General features: G+C 50.4%; 3 protein-coding genes and 1 long non-coding RNA gene across 7 annotated transcripts; 2 read left to right on the plus strand and 2 right to left on the minus strand.

Moving 5' to 3' along the window:
• Positions 1–364: 364 nt before the first annotated feature.
• Positions 365–11,771, minus strand: LOC148334358 (tubulin-specific chaperone E-like). 2 transcript variants are annotated; one of them, XM_088298249.1, is made up of 17 exons: positions 11,609–11,771; positions 5,486–5,609; positions 4,258–4,342; positions 4,028–4,189; positions 3,859–3,944; positions 3,283–3,382; positions 3,100–3,202; positions 2,953–3,029; positions 2,784–2,876; positions 2,570–2,634; positions 2,449–2,513; positions 2,214–2,366; positions 2,010–2,148; positions 1,227–1,295; positions 1,064–1,123; positions 873–964; positions 365–798 (listed from the first exon to the last, which is right to left on the minus strand). In XM_088298249.1, exons 2-17 carry the CDS (start codon positions 5,598–5,600, stop codon positions 703–705), a joined length of 1,560 nt encoding a protein of 519 aa, XP_088154375.1. In that variant the 5' UTR covers positions 5,601–5,609; positions 11,609–11,771; the 3' UTR covers positions 365–702. The 2 variants fall into 2 exon arrangements, with proteins under 2 accessions (XP_088154375.1, XP_088154374.1); XM_088298248.1 differs by lacking the exon at positions 11,609–11,771 and adding an exon at positions 6,221–6,367.
• Positions 5,799–10,745, plus strand: LOC148334359 (RNA-binding protein 34-like). Of its 2 annotated transcripts, XM_088298250.1 has the most exons (12): positions 5,799–5,966; positions 6,013–6,136; positions 6,268–6,397; positions 7,003–7,121; positions 7,611–7,815; positions 7,927–7,986; positions 8,130–8,173; positions 9,626–9,709; positions 9,781–9,850; positions 10,018–10,060; positions 10,145–10,263; positions 10,348–10,745. In XM_088298250.1, exons 2-12 carry the CDS (start codon positions 6,114–6,116, stop codon positions 10,600–10,602), a joined length of 1,152 nt encoding a protein of 383 aa, XP_088154376.1. In that variant the 5' UTR covers positions 5,799–5,966; positions 6,013–6,113; the 3' UTR covers positions 10,603–10,745. The 2 variants fall into 2 exon arrangements, with proteins under 2 accessions (XP_088154376.1, XP_088154377.1); XM_088298251.1 differs by having other exon boundaries at positions 5,801–6,136.
• A 1,196-nt stretch (positions 11,772–12,967) lies between the features above and the next one.
• On the plus strand, positions 12,968–18,923 carry LOC148334360 (small integral membrane protein 28-like). Of its 2 annotated transcripts, XM_088299661.1 has the most exons (3): positions 12,968–13,239; positions 15,717–15,860; positions 17,971–18,923. In XM_088299661.1, exons 1-3 carry the CDS (start codon positions 13,111–13,113, stop codon positions 18,382–18,384), a joined length of 687 nt encoding a protein of 228 aa, XP_088155787.1. In that variant the 5' UTR covers positions 12,968–13,110; the 3' UTR covers positions 18,385–18,923. The 2 variants fall into 2 exon arrangements, with proteins under 2 accessions (XP_088155787.1, XP_088155789.1); XM_088299663.1 differs by lacking the exon at positions 12,968–13,239.
• On the minus strand, positions 17,185–17,782 carry LOC148334361 (uncharacterized). The gene is made up of 2 exons (XR_015844158.1): positions 17,620–17,782; positions 17,185–17,526 (listed from the first exon to the last, which is right to left on the minus strand). It is a non-coding gene; the product is annotated as an uncharacterized LOC148334361 (long non-coding RNA).
• Positions 18,924–19,946: the final 1,023 nt, after the last annotated feature.

The raw sequence follows: 19,946 nt of genomic DNA on the forward strand, positions 1-19,946 counted from the left end.
AGGTTAATGAAGAAGATTTCGATGCAAACGGTGAGCCATTGAGTTGAACAGGAGTAATAACATGTTGAAAATGGTGTGAAATGTTTTCATGATCCCAACTTTTTGGAAATGGAATTGTTTCTGTGATCTCTATCTTTGCTGCTGTAACAACTCCAATTTCCCCATTGTGGGACTAATAAAGGACATCTTTATCTTTATTTTCTGTATTGTTTAAAAGCAATTTATTTTTTTTATTTTTCGACGACGAACATGGATATACTTAGTCTTCTTATTCTCATCATGGTGCTAATGCTGTCTCACAAAGATTGACCTTTTCTCCCAAATGTTTTTGTCTTCCAAAAAAGTCACAAATCAAACTTTTTTTTTGGAGTACATGTGCATTTTATTGGATTATATTACGTAATCTTTGCATGTTGCTTCCACTAACAGGTTGGATGAGGCATCCCGGCTGGTCTTGATATGACCCCCAAGGTTGCCATGGGAACAAGAAATGCCAGTCATGTGACCATGGAGAAGACCAAAGTCAAAAATGACGGCCGTGAGTGTGCCATCTTTAGTGTTTGCGTTTTTGTTTTTAAGGGTCGTGTGCGTATGTTCCAATTGTTGTTGGGGGGGGGGGGTGTGAGTGCGTGTGTTGCTCAGTGACGCTTGCGTGCCGGCCGCGTGATTGTTTTTTCTTTGTGTCGGTTTCTGAGTATGTGTTTACGAGCAGCGTACGAAAACCGTGTCTCCGTCGTCCACGGCATAAAAGAACAAAGTCTTCAGGTCGCTGTCCATTTGGTACTCTTGACCCACCGCCTGCACGCAAACACGACAAAACGTGAGTGACACAAAATGGCGCACACGCACGCAGCGTCACGTGAGAACAGCACCTTGGCACTCATGTAGCTGAGCTTCAGCTCGGTGGCGGGGACCTTCAGGAGTCGAGACAGGAGGCCTTTGACCTTCTGGACCTCCATCAAGGCTGCACACAAACGTTTGGACACGCAACTAAGAATGATGAACATTCCGGGGAAAAAAAAAAAATGGAATAGCCTGTCGGCTGAACAAGATCAACGCCGACCCGAAAGTTTCTTCTCCACCGGCGTCCTTGTCATGTCGTCCACAAACACAAACGTGATTTCTGCCGTGGAAATAAAAGGAGCAAACAAATTCTCAGACAGCGGCAGCGACCGTAGCCGTGTGCTTGCCGGCCAAGCCGAGCCGCGGGAAGAGGCGGGGCTTACTTAAGAACTGATTCTTCAGAGCAAACGGTTGCCGCTTGGTCAGCTCGCCTTCTTCGGGGGCGCCGTACTCTGAAACAAACAACAACAAGACCGTCATACGCGCTTTGCTCTCGTATTCCAAAGTGGCCGAGTCGAGGGCTGCGGGATGTGAGCACAAGATTCCAAAAGTTTTACACGTCAAGCGGCAGTTGTTCAAAGTTGTCCGAGGGTCCCGAAGCCTCCGTTCCAGTCCGAACGCTCTCTAGGGTCATTGTTTTATGATGGTATTAGTCGACGAGAAGTTTCTAGAAGTCCAGTAAAAATTGTAGGTTGTAAAAGACAACCAAAGTGTTGCAGCAGCAAAGCAAAAGGTCACAGAGGTCAAGGGGAAGATTCAAATGGTCAACTTGAAGATGAAGAGCATTTAGAGGCCAAGCTGTGGTTGTCGGGTTCTAGAAAGTGAGCGAGGGCTTCAAGAAGTTGATCAGTTAGTTCTAGATGGGAAGTAAAAGTTGGAACGGCCGAATCGCGGGCTCCGGCGGTCAAGTAAGCCTTCTAGAAATGTTTTTGAAGCCGAGCAAAAAGTTGGAACGGATCGAAGAATCTTGCTGTCACTAAAAGGTTCTGAAGGTTTCTGAACGCGATCAGAAGGCTCAACCAAGTGTTCCGGAAGGCAATGGCAAGTGTTCTAGAAGATTCTCTCTCTCATACCCACAATGTTTGGAGAGGGTGAGGGTTTGACTGATGTGAAAACGCTCATCGGGACTCGTCCGCCAATGTGCCGGTGGAGCGGGCGGGGCTTACTGTCAACGAGGCCGCCGTAGCGAGGATGCCGATCAGCAAACTCCTGGCTGAGCTGACTCCGCCCCCTAGCCCGCAGCCATTCCGCTCCAAACATCTTCAGGTAGTCGCGCTCGGCCCCCTTCCTCTCCTGAGGGGGCACCTGTTACCATAGCAACAGCTCAGCACCTCAGACACACAAGTACAAACGCACGCGCGCGCACGTACATCGGATCCGTTCAGGACGCGGAGGTGCGGCAACTTGGCAATGAGTATCTGATCGGCCGTCAAGGGGTTGCGGTCGCTGCTGGCCAGCGGGTTTCCCCGGCACCAAAGATGACGCAACGACGCCAGCTTGGACAGCTCGTCAATCGCGGCCCACTAAACGGGCCACAAAAGGGGGCGGGGCAGTCAAGGGACGCCGTTAAAGAGGAGCGGAGAGGACCCGGCGGCGGCTTCTGACCTCAGAGATGTTGTTCCGGTTCAGGTTGAGCTTCTCCAGGGATGCAAACATGGACGTCTCCGCTCCTGATGAAAACGCACACGTCAGCGACGGCTCGTCAGCGACAGGTGAGCGAGGTTACCTGGCGCGGCGTCGGGGAAGTGAATGTTGGAGAACCCGGTGTCAGTCATGATTAACTGCTCCAGTCTGCAACCACAAGAGTGACGCACGGCACAGCACATTTCACAGCTTTACTAAGTTCACGTCACGGTGAAACGGTGTTTACAACTTGGGAAATGTTGAAGGTACGAGAAGATGCGGAAGGGGCAGAAAGTTGGAGAAGTAAAGAGGCTGACCTGGGTAGAGCAGCCAGGTTGAGCAGGCTGTCCTGGTCCAGAGGGTTTTTGGACACGTTGAGGCACTTGAGCTCCTGCAGGACGCCCTCGGGCCTGAAACGCGAGCACGCAGTTAGCTCGGCCACGCCCACTGTCTCGGTGGCGACCGTCTTGTCGCCGTGGCGAGCACCTGTGCAATTGCGCGATGTCATTGTCCTCCACGATGAGCTCTTGCAGGGTCGGCCACATGGGGGCGCACTGCAGGATCTGAACGCACGTCCATTTTGAGATGTCACACGCTTTCCGACCGGACCGGCGCCGGTCATGTGACTCGTACCTGCCCCCACGTGCATCCGCAGCCGATGAGGGTCAGAACTTTGAGGTTGCAGAAGGCCTGCCGGTGGGCCTCGTGGGCAGAGGGCGACCGAAGTCTGTTGAAGCTGCGACAACAGGTCCGAGTTCACGTGCAAGAGTGACAGGAAGCGTGCGTGCGTGCGTGCGTGCGTGCGTGGACTCTAACCTGAGATGAAGAGTCTCCAAATGTCGCAGCTGTCGAGCGATGGCGGCCACATCGTCCCAGCAGCACAGCAAAGAGGCGCTGAGGTCCAACCAGCGCACGTCTGGATAAATGGTCAAAGAACTACAAACATGGACACATGGTGCACAACTAAAAGAGTCAAGTTCGGGTCAAGTTCGAGCCGAAACGGGCCAGTGGATTTCGTACAAATTCAACATTTGGATCAAATATCTTGAAATGTTATTATTGTTGCACTGGAGAGGGGAGCCCTCTAATCTCGTTGCACACTTGAGTACAATGACAATAAAGGGATTTCTAATTCTAATTCTAAAAATGCTGCCGCGCTGCATCATTTGGGCAGTTGTTGATTGTAAAAATACGGTGGATCGCTTCAATGAAATTTGAAAGAAGCGGAAAAGGATCGGGAATTATTCATCAACCTTTCAGTAAAATGGGCTCATGATTTGGAACACGGTGCGCGAGCGGACAGAAAACTACAAACATGACTGCACACACATCAAGAACTCCAAACATGGCCGCCACTGTGACGAAAGCAACTCTGTCGTCGTCAAAAGATACTGGGTGTGGTTCTGAGGATTTGCCCATCTTCTCCTGGCCCGTTCACTTGGCAGTTTTGGAGGAGGACGCTTGGGAGGCTTTCCAGACTGCAACACGCGCACACAAAGATCCCGTAAGGCCGTCGGCGTCCCCAGAGGACGAGCGAGCGAGCGAGCGAATCGGAGGTCACCTGCGCTGGCGCACGTCGGCCCACTCCAGCGTCCTGCCTGAGATGCTGATCTCCTCGTCCGCCGCCGCCGCATTTGCCGCGTACTCGCGTCGCAGCGCCGACAGGAAGTCCACGCCGAAGCTCACCTTGGACGGACGCACGAAGGAGCCTCCCGTCGGGTTCCTGGCGAGAGGTCGCCCACGGGAAGTCAGGTGAGGGAGGACGCGACGTGCTGCGCGTGACGACAATACCTGCACGTGAAGTAGCGCACGTCCTCATGGCGGCCGTCGTGTTTCCCTCGCGTGGGGTCGTCCCACTCCACGCCCAGCCACAAGCCTGACCGGCACAACACGCACACGCACACGCACACGCACGCACATTGGCTGGCAACCCTGGCGTCGGTTAGCAGGACACTGGCTGGTGACCAGTCCCACTTTTGTCATGGTAGTCTCAAACGCTTCATGTACTTGTGTTAACACATCAAAAGACAACATCAACATGCACGCGGAGCACGCGGACGTCTCTCCTCAAGTCCACTTCCATCGGCCCACATTTGACATTTTAGGGACTTTCATCTTAGTGGGCGGTTCCGGCTGCGGTCTTCCTCTGTGGAGTTTGCATGTTCTCCCCGTGCCTGCGTGGCTTTCCTCCCACATTCCCAAAACTTGTGTCGTTTTCGTCATTTTCTCAAGGTCTAACATGTACAACTCATTTTATGGGCATGACGAGATTGTTGCTTTTAGGAATGCCAAGTCGTGTGTTGGACCTCCCGAATACATAAGTTACCGTCTTGAGAGGGATCGGACCTCAACATTGTTTACGACGGGTCAGGGATTCCGACAGAGGTCCTCGATTTCCCAAGGTACTTGTATGCAGTAAGGGGATCTGGCGCAGAGGAGTTGCATATGGGAGGAGGTCCGTACCTGGTACCCATAGGAGGCTGTTGAAAAGGGCTAGCAGGATAAGAATACATATGCAAGAAGGGAGAATTGGATATTCATGTCTTTTGTTTGCCTTCCCTATAAGAAGAGGGGGGAGGCTTTCCCTTTTTCTTTTTGGGGAGACTTCTTTGGACATCAGCATGTGACGAGAATAAAATCTCTTTCTAACCAAAATGGCTGTGCCAGAGAAGTTTTTTCCATCAGCAATTCTGCCATGCTCTGCGCCCCGTCCAGAGGGAAGCTGACAACAAACAACAACATATACCACACATGCATGGCAGATCGATTGAACACTCTAACTTGTCCCTCGGTATGAGTGTGAGCGTGGACGGTTTACGTCTCTGTGTGCCCTGCAATTGGCTGGCAACCAGTTCAGGGTGTCCCCCGCCTACTGCCCGCGTGATCACGTGACTTTTTGTAGCGCTTTATGACGGTTGACGAACATTCAATCATTTTCCATGACGCGCTTTAAAATGACCCGCTTTTGTCGTGACACCAGCTCGACTCGGTTGGGCTCGACTTGGCGGCGACCGAATACCTGCAGTGGGCGGCACGCTGCCCACGAAGCGGACCGTGGCCCGGTGCTCGCCGCACGACACCCGCCGGCCCAGGGCGTCCTGCGGAGCCTCGCCTTCCGTGTGATCCGCTGCCATCCACGCCAGCTAAACAAACAGTCGAAGAGGGCGACGGTTCATTTCACGTCAATAAAAGTGGACGCTTCGGACGTAACACGGCTCTCACTTCCGGTGCTGCCGGCAACACCGGAAGAACTCTTTTACATGACGCACTGAAGTTTTTTTTTTTTTAGTACAATTATATTTGGCTCAAATACGAAAGCTACGATTTTATTAATCGAATGTGTGTATGTGTTTTTTAATCAAATATTGGTGCAAATCTGCGTCGAGTGTGACCGAAAAACGAAAGCTGAAACGTTGACGTTGGAAGCTGGAAATTTTGTTTCCTACCGGACACATTTAGCATACCGAACGCAGACAGTCGAGTGCACGCTTTTCCGAGGAAGAGCAAAAATCGTTTTGATTTTGATTTTGATTTTTTTCCCATTCCAACAAGAAACCGCTCTTTCTTTTCAGCGTCGCCATTTGCGTTTCAATTCAAATTTGGGTTTTCGTTCAAACAGCCGAGCTGAAGCGTTGCCGAGTGACGCCATGAAGAAGAGAGATGCTCAGAGGTTTGTTGTTTGCTAACGCAAATACACGTGTGTCGTCCCAAACGTAAACCTAAAATAAATGTTCGTTCGACAAATGCGCTTAACCTTGTCGTTAGTGAGTGCAATTTGTTTGCGATCGTTGATGTGTTCAGCGACTACCAAGTCGGCGAGGTGTCGCGAAGTTTGCTCCAAGAGAGTCGCGCGACTTCCGGCTCGCTTTCGGCGCTCTTCAGCGGCGTTGCGTCGGCGCCGGCGAGCGTCCTCTTCAAGGCCGCGCCAAAGGTGAGTCTTTCCAAATCACATTTCATCATTTGTCGCTTTGCTGGCCGTTTTGGCCAAAAACCTGAGCTGAGCTGACCCAGACGAACGCGCACGCGCACGCGACCTGCACAGGGTCAACACACTTGCGTAGGAAGCAAAGGCCAGTCACAACTCCAGTTGTAGGAGATTCATTGCTCGTCACCTGGTTTGACTGAAACGAAGAAAAAAAAAGTGTTCGTTTCATTGATTGACATTTCGACTGGATTCATTGGTTCAATCCCAGTCTGTATCTCACAGGTTGTCTAAACCAAAAACAAACGAGTCCAATAAGTCTGAACATCTGTCAAAATGTAATGTGAGATGATAAAAAGGCTCAAGCACTCATTTCTCTCCAAGATGTCTTTCTACCGGTGAGGTTCCTTTTCCGGGATGTGGGCCCACCCACCGCAATTCATCTGAAACTTTTTTTTCTTGACTCATTTCTGCCTTTTACATCAAAACGACCGAAGTGGCTCAAATGAAAATTGGCCTCACCGTTAATTGTCTGGAGCGTTGTATTTTCGATTTAAACCTGAACTCATAAAACAAAATATGTCACCGTCAATCTCATGTGCTTGTCCCACCAGCTACCGCAGCTCAGCGAGCAGTTGGAAGCTCCAGAGGTCAAAGGTGAAGCTGTCCAGAAGCCCAAATGGAGCAAAATCCCCAAAGTGAAAACCGAAGCCGAGCAGAAGCTGGAAAACAGGTCGCGCAAAAGTGCCCTTCGTCTGTCTTCTTTTCATGTCAAAACAAGTTGAACTAAGGCTGGCTTAGTTTAGCACGAGGGTGAATTTGATGAGATGCAGTCAAAATATAATTTGTCAATCAATTTAATGAGATTAAAAAAAGTATGTTTTTACCTAGGCCTTACCAGTAAAGTTTTTGGGTTGATAATTGGCACAGCAAAATTTGGATAATCAGCTGATCAACCCCCAAAAAAAAGACTATTATTAAAAAAAAATGCTCCTTTCAATGGTCACAACAATAAAGATATTAATTACAGAGCGAACTCTTTTACAATACTTTGTCCTTTTCAACTGACAAAACACTCATCAAGAATCAGGATATTGGTTTGTCATTTTTTTTCAGGGGTTTGTGTGAATGTGTTAAGTTTGTCTAGTGTTTAAAAAAAAAAAAAAGGTGCCAGAAAACAGCAAGATTTCGTTCCGTTTTTACTGAACACGATCGTTTGCAGGGAGCTCAGCCTTCAAAACGCCGACCAGGCTGAGCGGGCGCCGGCCAGTCGGCGGAAGCGCGGCGCGGGGGAAGCGGGCCTGGGGAAGGGAGCGGAGCACTGGGTGCTCAAGCGGCAGCGGCGGCGGCAGGAAAAGCAGCAAGAGCAAAGCAAAACCCAGAGGACAGTCTTCGTGGGGAATCTGCCCGTCGGCTGCACCAAGAAGGTCAGCTGCGCTCGCCGCGACATCACCTTTGACCGCATCACAAGTCACCCCGAACGTGCGTCGACGTGCCGTTGGTGTGTTTGTATGTGCGCACGTCTTGTCACTCCGCAGGCGCTGCTTGGCACGTTCAAGGCCGACGGAGCCATCGAGTCGATCCGCTTCCGCTCCATGGTAACCAAAATGTACTTTGACGACGTGTGGGGGTTTGGTGTGTGGCCAAACTTTATTTCAACAAGAGTAAAGAAAACAAACACTCCAAAGTGGGAGGAGCTGATTTGAAGTCACATGACTGCGTTTGTCTTGGGGCGGCACAGGTGCGAGAGGACTTGGCCATGTCACACAGAGTCGCCGCCATCAAGTGAGTGACACACACACAAAATCATATATGCCAGTCAACACACGGGCACAAACGCCACGTGAACTCGGGCTCAACGATTAATTGCATTTGCAATATAATCGCAAATTGAGAATGCGACATTTTGTCATCGCAACGGTTGCTTTAATGGAGCGGTGGGCAACTTTTTGATTGGCGGTCCACAACGGGTTCTCAAATTTGACAGAGGGGCCGAAGCAGGAGCAGATGGATGGAGTGTTTTGCTAAACACCTCACATGAAAGTGAACAAAAGCACTCCGAGAATATACATGACTTTGAAAAACGGCAGTATTTAGAAAATAAGGTTTGTTCATTACATTTTTTTCAAATTTGGCGGTCCGGATTAAAACGTTTAATGTGCCACCTGCGGCCCCCCGGGCCGTAATTTGCCCACACCTGCTTTAAAGGAATCATCTCACCGAGGTGGCCCATTTTTCACTAACTACTACGTGGAGCAATATGACCTCGTTTGCTTCCCTGACGCCGAAACCGAAAAAAAAGAACAAGCCGAGCTCCAAAAGGGGGCGTGGCAATTTGACGTAAATCTCATCAAAAAACAAAAAAAAAAAAACTTCAATCACGACAGCCTTTCGGGGAGAGGGGCATTTTAGTACTGTTGTCATTTTTAAAGATGAAGATAAAGTTGTCCTTTAATAGTTTTGTCAGCCTAAGTGGCGATGTTAATGTCAGTGACGCGTCCCTTTAAATGGTGATATTTTTTATTTATTTTTTTGACAGCTGTTGATGCGCAGAACGCAAAGCTAACGCTGCCTTGCTAGCTTTCAGCTTTCGAACATAACTTGATCTTTTTCAGATCAATGCTTCAAAAAATACTTGAGCAACGGCAAGTCAAAACGCATCTGTGCAAAGTTGTCAAGCGGTCAAATATGAAGAGGGTGAATTTAGATGCCCCCCCCCCCCCCCCCCCCCCGCCCCGCCCCAAACAAAAAGATGTTTAGCGCTTTCTTACGTCATAAGTAGGCATCGGCTTACTTTTCCTACCGGCTTGTGTGTGTGCAATGTGCAGATGGCGTAAGCTTCAATTTTCTCGGCCTATGTTTTCTGTATTTCATTTACACGTTTCACGAAACAAAGCGATGCGTGCGTAAATCGCTCGTTGTCGTAGATTAGATGGCTGTCATCATCATGAACGCGTCACTTGCCTCGACCGCATGCATCACAGAGCTGAGGGTGTTTTTTTATTTTTTTTTTTATCAAGATGAATTGTTGAAAGATGGATTAGAAACGGACCTTGGGGGAAAAGAATTGCAACTCATATTTGCAAAAAACATTTTTTCCCATAATCGTTGAGCCCAAAGGCACACGCAAGTGCCGCACGTACACACTCGGCGACGTGGACATTATTGCGCGCGCGCACACCGAGGCTTACGCTCAAATGTTTTTTAAAGTTAAGTGTGGCATCTCGTGTGCGACAGGCGCCAAGCTCACCCGTCCTCGCAGAGCATCAACGCCTACGTGGTTTTCAGGGAGCCGCAAGGGGTCACCAAAGCGCTGCAGAGGTCGCCGCCATTGCCCGCCGCCATCTCTGTGCCGCCTGCCAGTCCTGACTCCTCCCCCTTCGTCCCAACAGGAACGGCGTGGAGATCGAGAAAGATTTCGTTATCCGCGTGGACCGCGTGAGCGCCGAGGCGGCCGAAAGCGTGAGTTCGCTCGTCGCGTGTGCAGACTTGTTGCTTTGTGGGCGACCGTTCGCCCGATGTGTGTGGAACGATATCACAAAACCTGCGTGCGCTCGTGTTTGTGTTGACGTGTGCGAATGTCCGCGTGCGTTTGTACATGACGCTTGATGCGACGTTTGCGTCCGCAGCACGACCACAAGCGTTCGGTGTTTGTGGGGAACCTCAACTTTGGTGAGTGTCCACGTCGTCGACCGGCCGGCCTTTGTTTGGCCTGGTTGCCGTGGTAACGTGTCGTCATTGCCGCCGTTCCGTCAGGGCTGAAAGAGCTGGCGTTGCGGCGCCACTTTGAGGAATGTGGCGCCGTGGAGGCCGTCCGACTGGTGCGTGACCATAACTCGGGACTCGGCAAAGGATTTGGTTATGTCCTCTTTAAGGTATGGGCACACGCGCGCGCGCGCGCCGACCGTGGGTGAGTCGCGTGACCTTTAACCCCGGCCATGTCCTCCCTCCACCGTCAGAGTTGCGACTCGGTGCAACTGGCGCTGAAGCTGGAAGGCAGCACGCTGGAGGGCCGGGCCATCAGGGTGAAAAGGTCCACCAAGAAGGACGGGCGGAGTGCCCCCCCGAGGAGAACGGCCACATTGGCGGCAGCGAGCGACAAGGGCAAAGGTCAGCGCCACCTGACAAATTTCAAAGGTGAGATGGCCCAGCCCAATCAAAAAAGCAAAAGGAAAGACAGCAAGAAGAAGGCCAGAAAACATGTCCGCACGTGACAAGGAGGCGTTGATTTTTGGTTGCCAAGCAACTAGGATTTGTTTGGAAGTGACTTGAAGAGTTTTGTTTTGACAAGCCTTTTGCCGTCTTGTGGCATTTTGAGGCCAATGTGTGGGTTAGAAATACAATACAAAAAAGCAAATGCTTGCGTTGTGTCGTTTTGTTCCCGTCGTGTCAAAGTATGGAGCAACATTTCCCTTTTCCCTCCAACATAAGCGATCGGCAACCATGGTGCTCATTTGCATCGGGTGTGTTGGAGGAGGGCCACACCTCAAACGGGCTGGAGAGGGCCTCCCGAGGACCAGACGCATTTGGGTGACAGCTGAGGGGCGCCGTGCGGCCTCGACAAAAGCAAAAGAACCGCAAAGCTAAGATGAGCAAACTTTATTGGGTCCGCGGTGCATATTTGAAAGTGATTTGGAAGAAGGTCACAGCACATCAAGCCTTGGCGACACCCCCAAAAAGGCGCTTGGCGCCCCCTGATGGAGCTGCTACCAAAGAATGGATGACTGCTAATTGTCTTCATTTGAACCCGGTCCAGATAAATCTCGTCTACCTGACGGTTGTTGACTTTCTGGACCTGGATTTGCCATCTCTGACCCTGACTTTTTAGCTGATCCATCCACCGGTTTCTATCGCAAATTATCCATGGATGCTTGCATGGGTTTGACAAGGAGCTGGAGAATGCCTGGCCCTCAAATGGTGTTTTAAACTGGACGTGCTGCGATGGGAGTTCAGTTCACGATGGCAATACACACAAATTAGAATTGCTCTTATCAATGACACCATTAGGTAACCTTTTTAAAAAAAAAACGTGCCGTTCAGAATTTATTTTGCGTCATTTTTACCACTTGCTTATTCCTTTTACAGATGTTTATTAATCAACGCAGCGTAGAACTAAAAGTTCAGACATATAACATAAAACAATGTATCACATTTACGACAAAAATAGCTTTGCTTCGAATCAAAGCTAATCACAATAAACAATGCAAAAATAATACTGACCACTTCGGCCTGCTCTCAATCAACGGCAGTCTTCTCCCGGAGCAAATATTGACAGTCAAAAACTGTGATGCTTCAAAACTTCTTATATTTGACATATATTCACTCGGCTTTGGCAAATGACGAGGGAAAAAAATAACAGATCAACTTGGCGAAATGCCGCAGCGGCAAGTGCTTCGCGATCTCTATAAAGCTTATAGAAATTCTTTCACGTCCAACTTCCGGTTAAATATTTCAAAATAGAAGGCATGGTATTTCAAGATAAATATGGCAGCATTTACAATGCTTTTAGTTCTATAAACCGGCGAAAACTCCGCGCAGCAAGCCCAGGCGTGTCCTAAATTTCGCGAGCTTGATGTTTTTTTCCGGTCTCGCAAGCGTCAGCGCGAACGTCATAGGACTACATTGTTTATTAGGCCAAGATGAGTCGTAATCGCTCGTTAAAAAAAATTGACGGCGTTAAAGGGGGTTGGATTGATCGCCACTTAACCCTAACCATTCGCCGTATTTTTTTAAACACGAAATTTCACCTTGAAAATGTGACTGAAATCCAAATACTAAACTCAACCATACGGGGAATGGGCCCTCTGCTGGGGTCACGTGGTACTACGCATCCCACTCGTTTCTCCAAATTTACTTTTCGTCCCCCCCCCCCTCCAAATGTATCTGATTGAAAGGCGCAGACAGCCTAATTGCCAAAAATAAGATATTTTGCGCTTATTGCTGAACATTTTCATTAGAATCGTATCAAATAAATCAATAATGCTGACTTGGAAACCCATGTAGGTCCAGACAGATCTGAATTTCAACTCCTTCCTTGTCGTGGCGCCCCCAGCTGGCGGCTGCAGCAGCTCTCCGAACGGATGGGGCAAGCGTCGGCGATCCTGACCGCCTGAAGATTATTCCTCATGGGTGTCATGGCAGGCCGCCGCACGCGAGCCTTGAGCGCTCGCCACGTGAGTAATTACACGCGCACGCTGGCGACATAATCCCGCGTGCGCGGCATCCTCCCTCCGGAGCGGCCACGCAGATGTCGACGATGCGCTGCCGACACGCACGGACAGACCTGCCTTGATTTACGACGGAGAAAATGTTCTCCTTGCTTCTCAGAAGTGGTTATTTGAAGGTGTAAAACAAAACTGGGTTGTCTGACATTCATAAAAATGAACTGAGGCATATTGTGAGAAATGGTGAAGATGAGCAGCGTCTCCACAGAGTGTGTCTAACTATGTAGGTGCGTTCGTGTGCCTCTGCGTGTACATGTGTGTGCGTGTAAATGTTTACGCGTGTACGTGTGCATGTCCATCCATCCATCATCTGTACCGCTTCTCCTCACGAGGGTCGCGGGGGGTACTGGAGCCTATCCCAGCTATCTTCGGGCAGTAGGCGGGGCCACACCCCTGAACTGGTTGCCAGCCAATTGCAGGGCACACAGAGACGAACAACCACCCGCACTCACACTCATACCTGGGGGCAATTTCGAGTGTTCAATCGGCCTGCCATGCATGTTTTTGGAATGTGGGTGGAAACCGGAGTACCCAGAGGAAACCCACGCAGGCACGGGCCGAACATGCGAACGCCACACAGGATGGCCGGAGTCGGGCTCGAACCCACGCCCGATGCTGTCTCTCACTGTGAGGCCATCGTGCAAACCGGTCGGCCGCCGTGTGCATGTCGTGTGTGCAATATAAGTGTTTTTGTGTGCGTGCGTACAAGTGCATGCGTGCATGTAATGCGTGTGTGTGCATATGCGTGCATGTTTGTGTGTTCTGATTTTATCTGTGTCCTTGTGTGTGTGCGCGCGTGTGTGTGTGTGCACGCACGCATCTGTTTGTTTGCACGTGTTGTGAGACTGTGCATGTGCGTGGGGGTGTGTGCGCTGAGGGCAGCTGATGGAGGATTTAGGCCAGAAAGAATTAAAGGATCCGCTGGTCTTGCGTTTGGATCCTGCAACACTCGTTCAATTTTCTGCTTACATGGAAGGCGAAAGCTCGCGCTCGGACTGAAATGTATCGAAACATGTTGGATCTTGTTCAAAATGTGCGTGTGATGTCATATTTCAAACAGGATTCATGGATGCCGGCGGCACGTCAGCGGGCCGTGGCAGCTGTTCGGGTGTGAAGTTGTGAACCTGCCTGGCCGACACATGAGAGTGAACGAGATTGACAAAGCGCGTTGCAGTGGGCATGAGAGTGGGAGCGTGACCGCAACGTATCTCCGAGGCCACGCTCACATTCCAACAGTGACGGACGGGGCCCGAAGTGGCGCGCGTTCCAGGCCGTGTCCTCGCGTTAAATCTGCCGTAAATGCAACGCGGGAATCATCGATGCGGCGGAGGATGTGGGGCTGCTCCGTCGCTTCAGGACCTGGACCGCTTGCTGGCATTGATGCAGCTGAGAGTGTTGCGAGGATTTCGATTTGAAACACACCATGCCGTGAAGCTGGACAAGCGGACAAACTTAAATAATGAAAGCGTAAAGCTTACAGCCATTGATCTCCATAACGTTTGCAGTAGCAGTTCTTATAAGTTTGTCTTCAGTTCAATGAACTAAATGCTCAGTTGTTTAAAAACATGAAGATATCGTATTAGGCATTCGCATGATTCGAGCTTTCTTATCATCATTATCTTTAGTCTTCTTATTACTCTTATTATTGTTATTAATATTATGCCGGAAGTGCCCAGAAACATGCATGAGCCACTTGCCCGAGAGGATTTGTGGTTCTGAGCCAGCTCCTTGACGTTGAAGTTGATTGGGAGGAACGGCCCCCTCGATCTGAACCCGAGTGGCGTTCTGTTACTGGACTTCTGTGCTCGCCATAACGAACACCGTGCTCAAACATAAGGGTGCCAAGTGCACGTTGTGTGTCGGTGGGGAGAATACTTCAAAGACCTCCTCAATTCCATTGAGGAAGCCGAGCCTGGGGACTCCGAGGTGGACTCGCCTATCTCTGGGGCTGAAGTAACCGAGGTGGTTAACGAGCTCCTCGGTGGAAAGATCCGCCCAGAGTTCCGAGAGGCTCTGGATGTTGTGGGGCTGTCGCGGTTGACACGCCTCGACAACATTGCGTGGACATCGGGGACAGTGCCTCTGGATTGGCAGACCGGGGTGGCGGTCCCCCTTTTTAAGACGGGGGACCGGAGGGTGTGTTCCAATTATAGAGGAATCACGCTCCTCAGCCGCCCTGGTAAGGTCTACTCGGGGGTACTGGAGAGGAGGTTCCGTTGGGAGGTTGAATCTCAGATCCAGGAGGAGCAGTGTGGTTTTCGTCCCGGCCGCGGAACAGCGGACCAGCTCGACACTCTCTCCAGGGTCCTTGGGGGTGCATGGGAGTTCGCCCAACCAGTCTACATGTGTTTTGTGGACTTGGAGAAGGCGTTCGACCGTGTCCCACGGGGAGTTCTGTGGGGTGTGCTTCGGGAGTACAAGGTGCCGAGCCCCCTGATACGGGCAGTTCGGTCCCTGTACCACCGATGTCAGAGGCCAGTAAGTCGGATTCGTTTCCAGTGAGGGTCGGACTCCGCCAAGGCTGCCCTTTGTCACCGATTTTGTTCCTAACTTTTATGGACAGAATTTCTAGGCGCAGTTGAGGTGATGAGGGGATCCGGTTTGGTGACCTCAGTATTGTATCTCTACTGTTGGCAGATGATGTGGTACTGTTGGCTTCCTCAGGCCGTGATCTCCGAGTCCCACTGGAGCGCTTCGCAGCCGAGTGTGAAGCGGTCGGGATGAAGATCAGCACCTCCAAATCTGAGACCGTGGTTCTCAGTCGGGAAAGGGTGGAGTGCCCTCTTCAGGTCGGGGAGGAGATCCTGCCCCAAGTGGAGGAGTTCAAGTCTCTTGGGGTCTTGTTCACGACTGAGGGGAGGATGGAACGACAAAAAATGGCTTTGGTTCCTCAAGTGGCGTGTTCCACTTGAGAAACGGTGACGCGGCTTTTTCCACTCTCATTGGCGCACACGCGCAGAGACGTCGATGTGGGGCAGCAGCGGTAAATCTGCCAGCTGGCCTGAATCCTGATGTTGCCCGGCATGCATGTGCGCGCACGTGAGCGAGTGGCCACCTCTTGTGAGCCCATCCCACTCCACCAAATAGTGTGTTTGCCCTCAAAGCGGCGCGCAATCGCGTCACACGTCTTTGGAATCTGCACGGGCAGCATGCGCGGCCTCCTGGAGAGCAGCTGGCGGCGCTTTGGCCCGGCGGGGCGCGGCTCCTACGACTGGGCGACACCCGCACCGTCCGCGCGCGAGCAGCAGGTGAGAACCGGACTAATTCCTTCCTTCCTTCCTTCCTTCCTTCCTTCCGTCTTTCCTTTGCCACAAAAACTCAGGACTCTCCAAAACGCTTGACGCAAAAAGCTTTCGGTCCGGTCAAATCCGACGTGTTTCAAATCAACAAATTGTCATTTAACTTTGTCACTTTTCAACACAACAAATCAGTAAAGTAACTCCCATTACTTTTTGAAATCAAGTCATCTGTTGAAAAAATACAAACTGCAGATGTATTTTGTCCATGTCGAAAAACGCACAAAAGCTTCCATGTTTCTTTTCCGGGGGGCCGTGAGAGGAAAAAGTTTGGACATCGGCGCGCTCACCGGAATTTACGTCCACGCGGGAGTGTGTCCCACTTTCCAAATACTTGTGACGATGCTAATACCTCCACCAGGGAGCTTTTGTTTGCCACGCAAAATTGTGACGAGAAGTTCAACTGATAACATCGCGACTTTGCAACTCACAAAACGACCGAGCGAAAAGGAGCTTACGGTTGTCGCTTGCCAACACGGACTTTGGTGCATTTGAGGCCGTTGTCTTATCTGGTGTGGCCGGATCCGACTTTGCGCCTCCACCGCTTGAAATGAGAAGATTTGCCGGATTAGCCGGCGTAGCGAGCCGACACCTTGGTCAAATGAAAAGCGCTCGCTCTGACGCAGTTGATCCAAAATGAGCATGACGTGGCGTACCTAATGAAACGGCCACTGAGAGTCGAGGCAACCCGATGCCTCCCCTTCAAACAAATGCGACTTGAACACACACGGTGCAGCAACGCATGCCCAAACTTTGATCTCAGCAACTCAGGAACTAATTAATGACGATTACGATTATTCGTATGAGCGACTCAGGTCGAATGGCTTTCAATGTACTTTCGAATGAATGAAGTCCAGTTTTTCTTGAAAAGTGTACCTTCAACATGAATTTAAAATCATGCCTGACACCGACATTCGCAAACCATCTTTGGTGCCAATCCGACGGCGAGATGAAGCCACAAGGCGCTGAATCTAAAACTGGAGTGCTGAAACCAAAAAAGAAAAAAGCCAGTTCATAGGTGCGCATTCGACGTCAACGTTCGGGATTATGAAGACACCGGGCAAAAATTACATTGACATGGCAACATATAGAAATTGAAATTGTAACAAAAACTAACTGAAGCAAAAAGTCTTGTTAAGAAAGTGAACTAAATCCACCATTCTAGCAAAATTGTCCTTTGTTTTCTTCTCTCTCAATTAGTTTCATACACGAGCTTTATTTTTGTAACGGTTCAGGGAACCGTGATAAAGGAAAACTGGACCCAAGAGCAAGCGAGGATGGTTGAGGAGGATTTATTGAAGGGTTCGGGGGGAGAGGAACGGGTGCCGGGAGCAGGGCAGGAGGACAGGTGGAGGAGCGGCGAGTCAGCGCCGGGGTGCTCGCTGGGGTGGCGAGATGTGCGCTCGCGGAGGTGCAGCGGAGACGGCGCGCTGAGTGTGCACCGGCGCTGTGGCGGGAGGAACGCGGGCGCGGAGAGCGGCGTGGAGGCGAAGGCGGCGGCGAGCCGGCGGAGGCGGAGAAGGGCAGGCAGGCGGCGTACGGGCGTACGAGGTGCGATCGACGCTCCGGGGCTCGGCGGCTGGCGGCGGAGGATCGGGCTCGGGCTGGCGCTGGGCGGCTGGAGGGAGAGCGAGGAAAGACAATGGTTAACTCGGGTTTCATAACAAAGGCGCGGACGTGCACGAGGCGAACGTCGACGTGGACCGGGTACCGAAGTAGGTAACGGAATAATCCGGCGTCTGGCTCCTGGCAGCGCTGAGCTTTAAACCCCCGCGGTGATTGCTGATGATGGGCAGCAGGTGCGCAGGAGCCGACGCCCTCTCCGGTCGGAGGCGTGCCTGGCGGAAAACAGCCGGAACCTAGGGAAAAGGGAAAAAGCTTGGCAGGCCCCCTAACCCGAACCCCCACAATTTTGGCATTGCCAAAGAAGGAACAGACATTTGTAGTTTATTTTACTTTATGAATTACACACACACACACATATATATATATATATATTAGGGCTGTCAAAATTAAAGCTTTAACTCTGGAGATGAATCTTTTTTTTCTTTTTTTAACTCAGGGCTTCGGCTGGAACGACGACGGGAAGTACGAGCTGCTGCTGTACGTGGTCCTGCCGGCGGTGGCGATCTTGCTGCTGGCCCTGCTGGCGGTCTCGGTCTGCCGTCGCCGCTGGGCCTCAGCCTCCAAGCTCGGGCTGGCCAAGGTGATCGCGCTGGACTTGCAGGACGCCGAGAGCGGAGCCGACTTGCTGTCGTCTTTGAGCCGCGGCGCCGAGCGCCACGCCAGCACCAGCTCGGCGGGCTCGGACGGGGTCTTCGTCATGGTCTACCTGCCGCCACCCTACGAGGAGACCCTCAATAAGATCACCAGGGCCGCCAGCCTCGGCAGCTCCAAGGACGCCGAGTCCATTAAGATCGAGGACCTGGAGGCCAAGCTGTGCCCGGAGATCAGGTCCAGCGGTCGCTACGTGTGACCGGGCTCTCCCGTCACGCCGTGATTCTCCGAGCCCGCCTTTGCTTTCGAGTTGCTTCCAGAACCGATACCCTTACTTGCGACTTTCATCTGTTCCGTGATCAAGCTCGAATCTCAAACAACTTGTACAGTGGTGGACGCCCGCTTTGCCGGAATAGGGCCGAGCCGGCCGCCCTGCGAATAGAAAAAAAAAACGAGTAGAATTGACCGCCATTAAAAGTGCATTGAAAAAAATCTAAACAAAAATACAATAATAATCCTCCAATATGCGTCCAGGCTCCCACCACCAAATTGGAATTGGATTTTTCAACATTCAAAGTATTGAGAAAACAAAAATCCGCAAATTGGCAAAACCATTTCCCCTATTCAAATGAGCTGGTGTGACACTTTCAAACCTTCAAGTGGACCGAGAGGAGCTCCAAATCGGGACCACGAAGGCCCACCATCACGATCTTCTTGATCTTCTTCGACCTTGTAATGTTATACTGCCCCCTGCTGCCCAACAGTCAATAAAGAAATCCAGTGCAAAGTCGGGCAAAAGTGGTGTCAATTGTGAATAAAATAGTTCAGTTTCTTTTTAAAGTTCATCACTGCACATTAATTTCATCAGAATAATCAACCAATTGTCATGGCTAATTGTCAATGGTGTACGTGTTTTATAATTCACATTATTTAGCTCTTCCATTTCAAGTGACTGTGTGTAGAAATGTATTCTTTGAAATAATATGAAAAAACATGTTCGGTCACATCAATTGCGTACATTTTGTATACGCAATCGCTAATTATATGACGTGTTGCTCCTCATCTCTCTCTGAGATGAGAGCGAGAGAGAGATCGCCATTTGCTGCATCAATGACGTCACGACAGCGTGTGTGTGCGCGTGCGCGTGTGTCACGCGCAAAACACGAACTAGGTCACTTGAAGGAATGCCACACTTTGCTTCCACCTCTGCGGAAGAAATTGCTGGTGGGCTTGCGATGTGCACGCGCTCCATCCGAGGCGAGCGTCCAACGTTGCCCTTTTAGGAGTTCAGCATGAAATGCCGAGTGCGTTTTACGCACTTTAGGTACTTCCTATGAGAAATGAGTCAGAATGCATCGTAAATGAATGAATGAATGTATTTGAATGTTTTGACGTCATGCTTATTGTGTTAACCAAGCCTTTGCGTCTCGTTCATTTGTTTGAATTTAGAATTTACTTTCACTTCTTTTCCATGTCAGTTGTCTCGCCCTGTCAAGTTAAGTCAAGTCCTCAGTTTTGTTAGCCTCGCTTGTTTTGTACTTGTATTTGTATTTTTATTTTCACCTTGCAGTCCCTTGTCTGCTCTGTTTTTTTTTGTTGTTTGTGACATTAATTCCCATTTCAAGCGTTCCTACCTGGCTTCCCTCGCCCACAAAAACCCTGACATGGATAAAGTTGAAAAAAAATGAATGAATGCTTCTTTCTTTGTAGAGTTCATCCTACTCATAAAAATGATGTGCCCATTTTTTTTTTAAAACTGTAATTAGAATTATATGATACATTTCTCTGTGTCATTCTTTAGTAAAGCATAATTCATTTTAA

This window comes from Idiotropiscis lumnitzeri, chromosome 6 (assembly GCF_059441095.1).
Source record: "Idiotropiscis lumnitzeri isolate Australia: NSW breed Sydney's pygmy pipehorse chromosome 6, RoL_Ilum_1.0, whole genome shotgun sequence".
Lineage (NCBI taxonomy): Eukaryota > Metazoa > Chordata > Actinopteri > Syngnathiformes > Syngnathidae > Idiotropiscis > Idiotropiscis lumnitzeri.